This window comes from Canis aureus, chromosome 4 (genome assembly GCF_053574225.1).
Source record: "Canis aureus isolate CA01 chromosome 4, VMU_Caureus_v.1.0, whole genome shotgun sequence".
NCBI lineage: Eukaryota > Metazoa > Chordata > Mammalia > Carnivora > Canidae > Canis > Canis aureus.
Window position 1 is genome coordinate 15453795 of NC_135614.1, and position 13040 is coordinate 15466834.

Consider the following 13040-nt stretch of genomic DNA (forward strand, 5'->3'; position numbering starts at 1 on the left):
TGCCTTCAAGACTTTATCAGGACAAAGGACACTTACATAATCTTAAGTGGAAAAATGCTGTTACTTGCCTTGGAGATCTTCAACATGGCCAGGAGGAGGCCACGGATAATTCTCTCTACATTAGATGGTCTCCCTACAGACCTTGAACACAGCCCCCACCCCAGCATCATCAGGGTTGGAGAGAAACACTTGAGGCTCAACTTGAGCAACAAGATGATCAGGGTCCTGCAATTTCTGTCTCTCCCAAGAGATATTTGTTGAAGCCATTTTCAGCACATACTATAGGAAAACCTGAGCAAGACCATGGGGAGGATGCCTGATATATTGCTGAAAATATTGTTGAGAAGACAGTACTAATATTCCTCAAAATGTTGATATACAGTAGTATTTATGAAACACTTAGAACCTCTGGGAGTAGCAGCTGTGGGTGTGGGGAATTTGACAGACACTTGGGCTTGTTTTTCTTTTTACTAGCGGTCTTTGGGTTTCCTGTCTTAGAAGTCCTGCTGCTTCTCCTCTCTTTAGCCTCCTTTTCAGATTTATACAAGTAATCTTTACTCTTTTTTCTAATACTTAAAGTGTTGTTTTACTAAAGTATAGTCTTTAACATGGCTAAAATTAATTTTTGATAGATATATTTAAAATGAGGATCTAATTTTATTTTCTTGTAGACATGAACCATCAGTTAATACCAGCTTCATTTACTAAATAAACCATCCCCTCTCTCCTCATTGAGAATGGACTGACTGCCACTATCACACTATGTGTATACACACATGAATGAACACAGTGATGGGCAGAGTAGTAACAGAATAGAGAGTCCAAACATTTATATATATGTATACATGAATACGTGTAAATTTATATTTTGTATACATGTATATATATTTTTGAATTTCCAAAAATTTATATATATATATATTATTACAGATACATTTTTGAATGTATCTTTTCTTTTCCACTGAATAGTCTGCCCATTCTTGTGTCAGTGCCATATTATTTTATATTTAGCTTTATTATCTAATTTGGAAAGGTTCCTCTCACTGTTTTTCTCTTTGAAAATGTATGTATTCTTCCATAAGAATCCTTGAAAATTATTTTATAAAGTTCCAGAATGATACGGTTAAGATTTAAAATTGCCATCACGTTACATTTATAATGTGGGAAGGATTTAATTTTTTTAATTTGAAGGTTTCCAATAAATCTCCTTTATTGAGTTTTTTTTTATTAAACTTTTGATAAAGTTTATAATTTTTGTAGGTCTTTTACCTTCTTATATTTATAACTAAGTATAGTTTAATCAAGTTTCTGCCATTTCCATTTCTAATTAGTTTCTAATATAGAGAAAAGTAATTGGCCTTTATATATTTGTGTTATGTAACCATCTTATCAAATTTCTTATTAACTGAAACCGTGTTAGTACAATGTCAGGTTTCTTAGGTATGCAACCATGTAATCTTCAAATAAAGATTTTTTTAATTCATTTTTAATATTTAAGCCACACATTTAGTTTTCGTATTATATTATTAGAATGTCTATAGAGTTTTGAATTACAATAATGTTACTAGCCAGGATCCCTTTTTAGTTTCCAGTTTTATAAGAATGACTTCAGTTTTTCACCATTCAATCTGATGTTTTGGCAAATAATCTTTTTTATGTTTAAGCTGTTTTTTTTTTTTTTCTATTCATGTTTTGAGAGTTTTGTTGCTGAATTCTAACAAATGCCTGGTTATTATTTCCTTATTATCATTTAATTTGACATAAAACACATGTTGTCGTTAATGATGACCCATCCTTTCATTTCTGAAATTAACCTTATTTGGTCAGAATGATAGCTTATTTTTCTTCTTAGTACACTCTTGGATTCAACTTCCTAAGATAATATCTTAATTAAAGTTTTCACATCTGATTTTGGTTTAGAATTTCCATTTGGTGCTAGTTTAGATTTCTGTGTGTAGACAATGCCGGCTTCTTAACAATGAATTGTCTACAGCCTGCAATTAGTAGACTAACAGAATTTTTTCTTAGAAGATTTTATTTATTTATTTGAGAAAGATACAGAGCACAGAGCAGAGGGGAGGGGCAGAGGGAGAGGAAGAAGCAGACTCCCTGCTGAGTAGGGAGATTCATGTGGGGCTCAATCCCAGGACCCTGGGATCATGACTTAAGCAGAAGGCAGACACTTGAGGACAAAGCCACCGAGTGTCCCTAGACTAACAGAATTTATGTGTTCTTGATTGTTAGGTAGAACTCAAGTGTGCAATCATCTTGGCATGGTTACTTTTTAGAAAGTAGTCTCCCAGTTTAGTTTATATTTGGTCAGTTCCATTTCTTTCTTATTCCTGTCCAAATTTGATGACTTTGTCCTGTAATTTTCAAATGTATCTCTATAGAATGTGGCATGTATTTTTTTTTGTTTAATCTCATTTGCCGAAGATTTTTGCCTATTTTATTCATTACTTTAAAGCACTAGTTCTTGTTTTCACCTATCCTTCTTTCATCTTTTTTTTTTTTTTTTCTTAAATTGGCTCCCTCTGAACTGTAATGAGGCAGGTAAGGTAGTCAGTCTCCTTGGACACAAAATTTAAGGGATTCCAGGAATTTAGTAATCAAGATAAACTTCAGTTGAAGGCAGTTTAAAAAAAAAATTGAAAGCTAATACAAAAAATTCATAATGGATTAAAACATTAAATGAGGACATCATCAGTAGTACTGATTTTTCCTTTTGCCTCAGGCTCTGACATGGCTCAATACAGTGCTGCTCCTGAATTCATTTATTTTCATGCTTGAAGAGAGCTTTTCTAAGTATGGAAATTGTATATTGGTCTATGTTCTCTATGACTGTGAAACCCCTCTTTGTCATCTTTGATGAACTGTATGAGCTTTCTTTTAATGAACGTTTATTAAGAATCTTTTGAGACACTACCAGTAACAGATAGAAAGATATCCCAAAAGCTTAAGTTCTAGAAGGAAGACATATATAATGTGGAAAGCTTAGATGAGTAAGAGAAAAAATTCAGAGAAAAGATTATCTGACAAATAATATTAGACTTACAATTTTATTGTGTCTGGAATAATTGCTAAAATCCACCAGGTGGTGGAGTAAAATGAGTTACAGTAAAGTTTAGCTAACATATTTTTCTAGTCAGAGATGTAATTTTACATGGAAAACCAAATTACATATCACATTTTTATTAGCCTATTCATGAATTTTGTATTGTATCTTTAATTTTACAAGTCAGAATGTATGTGTTGAAAGATTAAAGATTTTTTTACCACCTTATATCATTTCAAGTGCAAGGCAGTATATAAACAAGACAGAGCTCTAGTGTAAAATAAGTTCAAGAATTCAATTTAAGACAAAGCAAAACAAAAACCAGAGGCAAACCCTCCTACAAGATGATTAGCTTAAGCTAGCAAGTTTAGTAAAAAATGAGACACTAATATTATGCATCCTAGCTGGAATTATTATTGTCCAAAAAGCTTAAGATTATTGTATTCCCTATCATACAGTCCTTGTGTGACCTATTTTCTTCTATGCAGAAAATTTTCACATCAAACAAAATTGATCTGGATGTCTGTACAATGTACTTTTAATGCAAATCTTTGTTAATAATGATAGCAATTTTGTATATTAAAACACTTCAGTATGATTTTTTAACATGAATTCAAACTTAGGTTCAAATGACTGGCTATACATCACAAAATTAATCAGTAGTCAAACCCTGGTGAACCATCCAAATCCAAGTCTTTCTGTTCATCTTTCTCCATCATCTAATAATGTCATCAGATGATAGAGATGAATTAAGACAGTCAATTAACAACCTATTTTGACATAAGTAGGATCTGTAGAATTCTAAAAAGAAGATTGAATGTCCCTGAGGAATTTAAAGTCTAATGGGGTTGACAGTACAGGAATAATTATACTTTACACTAATACTAAAAATCAGAACCAACAAACATTTAACAAATATATGGTCATATGTTCTGGAGTAAAATACCATCCTACCTAAAAACTGAGTGCAAGTAATTCAATTTACAAGTATCTGAGTGCCCACTAGGTACATGGTATTCTATTAGGTGCTATAATATTTTTTTCTTATTGAGTTTATAAACTAATAGAATGACCTAGTTTAGGTTATTTTGCTAGCCCTAGGTTACAAAAAGATAGCTAATAAAGTAGCATATTTTGTGTCTAAATTAGATTTTTAAAATAAAAATATAATAACCTGATATTAAATACAGACATTAAGTTGATTACCATTACCAATAACTGTTATCTTTGGGATTTTTCTACTCTTGGGAAGAAATAAGGAAAATGTGGGATGTGATCTTTTTAATTATAGCAAAGCATTTTGTTGCTCTTCTTATTTACTGGAACCCATTCACATGGAAGGATAAATAACTATTTGCCAAACTGAAAACTTTTGTACCCTCCCTCCCCGCAAATCTCACAGTTCTTGATTTTCATGGAGCTACTGCTTACCTCTGCTTCTCAGTCTCCTCCTCCACCCCCATTCACAGCTGTTCTCCCCATGCCTTTGCTCTGGGCAGTTTCCACCACTCTCACACTTGGAGTGACTCCTAAACTAACATTTTTAAGCCAGACCTTTCTGAGTCTAGCATCTCTCATTACCTTTTAAACATTTCTTCCTTGATATGTATATTCACCCTTAAACTCAACCACTGAAATCAAACTTGTCTTATAGCCTTCTTAAATCCAGCATCATCCTCCAATGCTTCTATTTTTATTGGTGTAACAAGAATGCCACATATGGTTTTTATGGACTGTACTCTGAACAAAAGGACTCAGCTATTGGAGGCCCCAAGAATCACCACCTTTCCCTTTCAATTATCTATTTTAGATACTCAAACTATTCATTCTTCCCAGTTTTAGTCCCCCAGATACAATATGTTGCATCACCCCTTTCTCTTCGTGTACGCTGCTAGGAACCCAGTACAGCCCAATGCCTCATTCCTGACCCGTTTCAAAGACATTTTCATTGAACTCTCCTCTGTGTCCTTTCTCTGCTCCTTTCTTTCCTTCACCCTCCTACAAATCACCCTTCCTTAAAGGACAGTTTTATCTTGTCATTTCACTGCTAAAAAAAACTTCATGGGTTATCCTTACTGCCTGTACTATTAAGAACAAACTCTTGAGCCTATCATTCTTTGACCAGGCAAGGGTCTAAAATATTTATGATCTCTTGTGCAGTAACTTGCTTTTGTAATCACTCAGTAAATATTTATTCAAGATCTCTCACAGTATGTTCCCAATGCTCACTTCCCACTTAGGTCCAACTAGTTCCTGTCTTGTACCCAAGGCATCACAATATGCATTACTTGATATTTAGAGAACCAGTCCCCAAGTATCCTGTTGCTGTTTCATTCCATCATTCTTGCCAAATCTCACCAAGTCCATTTCCTCTTATAGGAGGTCCCTTCTTTGTCCTGTCTCTATTCTTGTCCCTTTACTACAGCTCACTTATCATTTTATTTTCTTGTCTAAAGTCACCCTTGGTTTGTTCCTTCCACTAGATGTTAAGTTATTGAGGCTAGCAAGTTTTTTTACTTGTCCTTGCCTCATTTTGAGCCCCAAGTTCAATGAGGAATATGTAGATATTTTTTAAAGTTCGCAAATTGACTCATTCTTGTTCAATCAGTTCTTGGATACCTAAGAGGATGCATATACCAGACCATTGTTCTCCATAAAAAGTCCAGATGCCCAAGCAAAGATGAAACTCATACTCCTTTTCCTTTCTGAGTCTTCCAGATGCTTTGTCTGTATCACTTCTCTCTATGTCTTCCAATAAACTCTACTCTTACTTCCTCTTGGCTTACATTTGATTTCCATCCTGCATGAAGGCAAGGACCCAGTTGGCTGGTCCTGTGGGACCCAGTCTGAGTTCTTGAACCTGGGCTGCCTGCATCATCTTGGTGATTATAAAGTGACCCTCTGAGGAACAATGGTAACCCTAAATTAAGTCTGCATAGCACAATTTGACCTTTGAGGATTGGTAAGTCCTCCTCTGTGAAACAGAGTTGGTTTAATGCTGATGTAATTTCTGTCTCTGTGCTTCTCTGTGTAACTGGTCTGTTCTCTGGGGAAAAGGAAAACTGGGAGAACTGATATGGAACCTGTTCTCACTCCCTCTTCTCACTCTCTATTCATTCCCTATATTTTGAATTGCTTTAGCTGGCTCTGAAACTTTATTCTCACTTTAATTGTAAGACTGTCTGCTTCAGTTCTTGGATGGTTTTTCTTAAAACTATTAGCTGGCATAAGAGATTGAATCACTCAGCTCCAAAGAAAAGGAACACTTGCTTCTTCCCATTGGAAGATGTCAGAGATTATTCCTCATGTAGCATCCATAGGGGAAATCTCTCCCATGATAATTTATTTGTGGCTTGCAGAGAACACACAGATGAGACTGATCATCCAGTGCTCCAAACCTCCACAGTGGTTTTAGACTGTTGCCAGTAGATAACAAGACACATTTGGGGAAGATTGGCCCATTGGTGACTCTTTGGGAAGTTCTCCCCATAAGCAGCATGTTTGATCCACCACATGTTTTCCCTAGAATAGAGCCTGGAGGGGTACCCGGGTAGCTCAGTGGTTGAGCATCTGCCTTTGGCTCAGATTGTGGTCCCGTTGGGATCAAGTCCTGCATCAGGCTCCCCCATAGGGAGCCTACTTCTCCCTCTGCCTATGTTTCTGCCTCTTTCTCTGTGTCTCTCATGACTAAATAAGTAAAATCTTTAAAAAAAAAATAGAATAGAGCCCAGATTTCTAACTCTTTCTTTTTCATTGTTGGGTAAATTCTCTTTATGGTAATTCTGGGATGCTGGTATTGCATTGAGGATTGGTGGCCAATCCTATTGAGGACCAAAACTCTTAGAATAAAGAAGTGGTCCTGCTACCTCCAGTTGCATTGGGTTTTCAGCTTATAGGGCTAAGACGTGACAGGCTGGTCACTGCTGGGTGGATGTTGCCTCCTTGAATGAGACATAGTGAATGTCTCAGTGAGATAGGCAACAGACTACTAGATGGATGTCTCAGTGAGTCACATGGCAGACTGGACACTGCCCGGTGGATCTCAGTGAGACATGTGACAGATTAGTCACTGCTGAGTGGATGTCTCCTTGTTGGATTTCCTAGAAACATGTAACCTACCAAAACTAAAGCAAGGGAAAAAAATAGAAAATTTGAACAAACCAGTAACCAGCAAGGAAATCTACCCAGTAATCAAAACACCTACAGAAAACAAAAAAGACCAAGACCAGATGGCTTCCCAGGCAAAGTCTACCAAACATTTAAAGAAGTATTAATACCTCTTCTCAAACTATGCCAAAAAAATACAAGAGGAAGGAAAACTTCCAAATTCATTCTGAGGCCAGTATCACCTTGATACCAAAACCAGGTAAAGACACCACAAAAAAAAGAGTACAGATCAGTATCTCTCATGAATAGATACAAAAATCCGTAACAAAATATTAGCAAACCAAATCCAACAATACATTAAAAAAAATCATACACCATAATCATGTGGGATTTATTCCCAGGATACAAGGGTAGTTCACTATTCAGAAAACAATGAACATGATATATCACATCAGTAAGAGAAAGGATTAAAAACTATATGATCACTTTAATAAGCATAGAAAAAAGCATTTGACAAAGTACAGCATCTATTAATGATGAAAACTTTCAACAATGTAGGTCTAGAGGGAGCATTCCTTAACATAATAAAGGCCTTCTATGAAAAACCTACAGCCAACATTATACTCAATAGTGAAAAACTGAGAGTTTTTCCCCTAAGGTCAGGAACAAGACAAGGGTTGTCCACTCACCACTTTTTTTTTTAAATTTAAATTCAATTAATTATGATATACTGTATATTAGTTTCAGAGGTAGAGGTCAGTGGTTCATCTTATATAATAATACCCAGTGCTCATTACATCACGTTCCAGTACTATGTTTATTCAATGCTGAATAAACATAGTACTGGAAGCCTTAGTTACAGTAGTTAGACAACGTAAAGAAATAAAAGGTATCCAAATTAATAAGGAAGACGTAAAACTCACTGTTTGCAGATGACATGATACTATATATAGAACTGATAAATGAATTCAGTAAATTTGCAGGATACAAAATCAATGTACAGAAATCTGTTGCATTCCTATACACTAATAATGAAACAGTGGAAAGTGAAATTAAGAAAACGATCCCATATATAATTGTGCCAAAAACAATAGAATATCTCTGAATAAACTTTACAAAACAGGTGAGAAGGGGTTGCCTGGTGGCATCTGAAGGCATCTATCTGCCTTCACCTCAGGTCATAATCCCAAGGTTCTGCAATCAAGCCCCACATTGGGCAGGAAGCCTGCTTCTCCCTCTCCTACAGTTTCCCCTGCTTGTGCTCTCACACACTCTTTCCCTCTACTCTCTCTGTCAAATAAAATCTTTAAAAAAAGAAAGAGTACACTATCATGATGAAAAAAATAAAGACCAAAGAAAAGTTTGTTAATTGAAAGCCATCACCCAGTTTTAAATATATGCATAAGATTAGCTAGATATTGAACTTTTAAGAAGAGAGATAGTTACTTGAAAATGGAAAGAAAAATGATTATCGAAAATTGTGTTTAAATTTTATTTCTGATAGCAACTAGAACACAGAACATTGCTATCATTGGATTAATTTGTAAATGTGATTGAAATAACTCATTACACTTATTTTTGTTGTTGTTTTTTGGTAGAGAGAGGCTGAGATCCAGGAGCATGAAAAGATTCTGTCTCCAGATTTTCTTTCAGTTGCTCAAATCACTGAAATGCTAGCAGAGGACGTGGATGGAGTTCAACAGTAAGCACTTCAATATTACAACCAAATATAAAACAGTTCTAGTTCTGCATCTATAAATGATCGTGATATGCTGTTACATATTTTAAACTTTTTTCAGAAGAATTGTTATTATATCATGCAAAGATATATATGTGTGTGTGTATATATATATGTATATATATATACACTTTCAAGTCTGGAACACCAAAATTATCAAACAACTGACTTTTTACACTGCTCAGCTGTCTTGTTGGTGGGAGAAATGCATTTCAGACTAACATGGTAATGTTAACAGTGAAAAGCAGTCTTTAACATATGGTGTCTTTTACTTTTCTCTTTCATTCATAGAACTGTCAATAGGCACAATAATCTTAAGGTTTTCTGTCTCATAATCACAATAAGTTGCATTTTCTGTAATATTAATATACATTTTAATATTTTGGAAATCCTGAGTATTAGCCATCCACCTGTGATTTTTCTTGAATATGAAGCTATACTAAATACTCTGATTTCATGTATTTTGCCTAAAAATGTGAATATAACTGAATTTATGGGAACAATTCTAATATATGTACATCTCCTTCTTAAGGCCATTGATTTCTCCAGCAAATCATTTACTTAGAACTCTAGTCAGATATATCTAACACCCAAGTTCCTAAAATGTGTTTTGAGAATCAGTCATTTTAAAAGTTATCTTGCTCTAATAATGGAAGCCTGATTGACTATAATGTGTAGAGATGTGATGTTCTGGACAGTAATGTCTGTTCTCCAAGCCAGTCATCTGGATGTTAGGAGGGTATTGTGGACCATAATGGACAAATAGAAAATGACTGTCAGTGGCTATCATTTGCAAATCTTACAAATATTGTGGAATAGAGGTGATTTACTACTGAGAAGGAAATATGACAAATGTACTGGCTGGAAGAGAAATCTGAGAAGGGAAAGCATATTAAGAGCAGGCAAATGACACTGACAGGCGTTTCCCAGGATGCTCTTCACCTTCAGGGCTTGCAAATCTTGCTAGAAATCCTGGTGATCTGTGATTTGGCCATACTGCTAACCAGCTCTATAGCTTTTTAAGTATTAGTCAATTAAAAATTTCACAGATTTTTAAACATAGCATTTTTATCATAGTAATTTTAGCATTTTTATAGAAATGAATGTCCATTGGAAATTCTGTTTTTTAGTAACAGAATTGATTAGTAGGGGCACCTAGTGGCTCAGTTTGTTAAGCACCCACCTTTGGCTCTGGCCATGATCCCAGGGTCCTGAGATTGAGCCCCACATCAGGCTGCCTGCTTCTCCCCCTTCTCTCTCACTCCCCCTGCTTGTGCTCTTTCTTTCTGTCAAATAAATAAAATCTTTTTTAAAAATTGATTAGTAAAATGCATTCATTATATTAGTATCACTGATTATGCTTTAAGTAAAATATTTTCCATTTTTAGATAATCCCAAATGTTGATCATTGAAGTGCAAAAAATAGGTATTTTATAGTAGGCAAAATAATATGCAAATGACAGGCATTTAATATAGTTTACAATTTATTTGTATGAAATATCAAAAGATGTTATATTAAATGCAATTAATATTAAATAAAAAGGTATTGAAAATAAATTTTTTAGACTTGTTTATTTCTCACCACATCTTAAGTTGTACTGTGTACCATACCTTGTGTGACAGTCTTTCTTATTCCCCACTTATTGGCTCTTTATTGTCAAATATTTAAATTCTAAAGGTATTTTTAATCTTTAAGAGGTTACATCTAGGATGAAGGAAATGATACAGAGGGTGATACAGAAGTTAACTGTATGGAAACAATTAGGTTCAATGTAGGTTGACCTTTTAGATTGTCTCATTAATAAATTCACCTGAAGTAATCTCAGATTTTAGGATATCAATTTTGAATAAATGATAATGTTATGTCAGGAGCCATTTCTTTGCAAAGTAATTTTCTTGAGGTTCTTTATATGATTTTTGTAACAGTAATCCTGAAATATTTGCAATCAGTCATTCGCTTCCCATTTAAAATAGCATTATTATAAATGGGGATTATATACCCTTCAAAATGACAGAAATATAATTTAGGTATCCTGTCACCATGTGACAGAAGTATGCCATACAGTCTACAAAGCTATAAACCTATTTAAATAAATTATAAGAAATCAGCACATTTCCTTACCTTTTAAAATTAAAAATTATGTTTCATGAAAGCAGCCAACCAAATGAAACATTATAGTATCATTAAAACATATTTCTAGAGTACACTTCAAGCAAAGTTAAATGTCTGATTACATTTCCCATGATCTCCCAACTATTATCATTCATTCATGCTTTTAATATAACCCTGATTTTTTTATAGATCCACACGAATCCTTTTTGGAAAAAGGTTAAGGATTAAATTGAAAATAACTATTTAAATACAGAAATAACCCTGAGAGATCTTTTAATAACCTTCCATAACTGGGCTCCCTGAGCTGTTCAGCTCTTGCCTTAAGGCATATTTCTGAATGTCATCATCTAAAAAAATAAGATGCACTTCAACTTCAAGAGCATGTAGGAATAATGTAATACTTTTACTGGAATTCTTGGTGAGACAAAGTAGATAGTTATATCACATATCACTATAGCACAACTTCCTAAGTCCCTGTTAAGCATCTTTTTCTTTCCCTGTAGTCTCTGATGCCACAGCTGTGGCATGTCCTTTCCCATATCCCATCTTTCTTTATCTAAACCCAGAGGAAAAACTTACAAAATTGCCACTAAATTTATGGGAACTTTGCACTCAAACTGCAATAGCATCTTGCTCCAAATTCCTTCCTGCATAACCTCCTTTGGGATGGAATATCTGAACAAAGAATAGAAATGGTGACTATTCAGCCCTGCAATTCAAGTTGAAGGTTAAGATTCAAATGGTACTAGGGGAAGTGGTGAAGGGGGTTGGGGAAGAGCAAGGATAGAGGGATGTCAAAGAAGTTTCACTGAAATACTCTGAGACAAATAGTTGCCTTCATTTTCATATAATCAAACACTGAAAAAATGAAAATGAAAAACAAAGAACACATGCAAATATTTAGGTCAAATATTTAATTAAAAAGAACTGCATGGAGATGGCAGATGAAGAGTCTATACTGCCAAACACTTACCATGAATTAAAAAAAAAAAAAACCCTATGAAGCAATCACAACAAGAGCATAAAACAGATTATAAAAACTCAAGGAATAGATAAGAAATTAAAGGGGGATAAATAATATTAAAAAGCAAAGAGTAGAAAAGAAAAGATCTTATGGAGGTGAGCTCTCTAAGCAGCCCAAGGGAGAAGTAACACTGCTGAGAACACCAAAGGACCTAGAAAACAGTATTGAGAAAAGTATATAAAATGAAATGATTTGAAAAAAATGTTTGAAGTTTAATAGAAAATTACAGCGATAGACAAAATAAGTAAAATATACACAACTGGAATTGTTTAGAAAACAGGACAGATATTTGTTTAACAAGATAGTTCCAGAATGTTGTCAGACACAATCTTGATTGTATAAATGGAAAAAGATATTGAATTTCAGAGAAGAAAATGCTAGTAAAATTACTGTACTTTGAAGACAGAAGGAGGAAGGTGAGGAGGAGAATTACAAGAATAGAGGAAGGGGAGGAAGAGGAGCAACAGGAATGCTTGAACTTGCTGTATCTCTTCCTTTTCCCTCTGTTTCCCTTTTGAATGTCATTTTGGACTTAGGATTTCTATAGAACTGTGGATATTTTTAGATTAAGGGTATTATAGAATTTTCATTCAAGAAAAATATCTGCATTTTCAAAACTTAGGAAAGGAACCATTTGCTGATCTGATTTTAATGTCTGGATTTTTCTTTTTGTTACAGAAAACTGAAAAAAATTTTGAATTTCAAAAACCTTCACACCTGTTTAAAGGAAGCCATTCTACTAGATTATTATGTATCTGGATTTTTGTGGGCTAGAGGAATGGACTTTTCTGTTATTCAATATATAAAATTTATGACTTTACTAGATATGTTACTTCATAATCTTAGAAGTAAGTACATTTTTTTTCTTTTTTTAAGAAAAGAAAATTTAGTTCACTTTCTAATTTTCTTAAGGAAAAGTTCCTAAAATTAGGAACAATAAAATTATTGTAATTCCTTCAGTGACAATTATGGTTTTTTTTTTTTTCTGGATCGAGCAAAGATA

At 34.2% G+C, this 13040-nt stretch overlaps 1 protein-coding gene and 1 long non-coding RNA gene across 3 annotated transcripts in view; one reads left to right on the forward strand and one right to left on the reverse strand.

The window, feature by feature from the left end:
• LOC144312227 (uncharacterized) overlaps positions 1–13040 on the reverse strand; it is a 158483-nt gene that overhangs the window by 106256 nt on the left and 39187 nt on the right. Inside the window, exon 2 of the long non-coding RNA XR_013377697.1 lies at positions 10084–10186. This is a non-coding gene — a long non-coding RNA (uncharacterized LOC144312227). The remainder of the gene's footprint in view (positions 1–10083; positions 10187–13040) is intronic.
• The window catches only part of CABCOCO1 (ciliary associated calcium binding coiled-coil 1), a 117338-nt gene that overhangs the window by 3076 nt on the left and 101222 nt on the right, over positions 1–13040 (forward strand). Inside the window, exons 2-3 of one of the 2 annotated variants that reach the window (XM_077894645.1) lie at positions 8761–8864; positions 12716–12885. In XM_077894645.1, coding sequence (XP_077750771.1) covers positions 8833–8864; positions 12716–12885 — 202 coding nt within the window. In that variant the 5' untranslated portion in view covers positions 8761–8832. Of the gene's footprint in view, positions 1–8760; positions 8865–12715; positions 12886–13040 lie in introns of those variants that run through there. The other variant, XM_077894646.1, reaches the window with a different exon arrangement.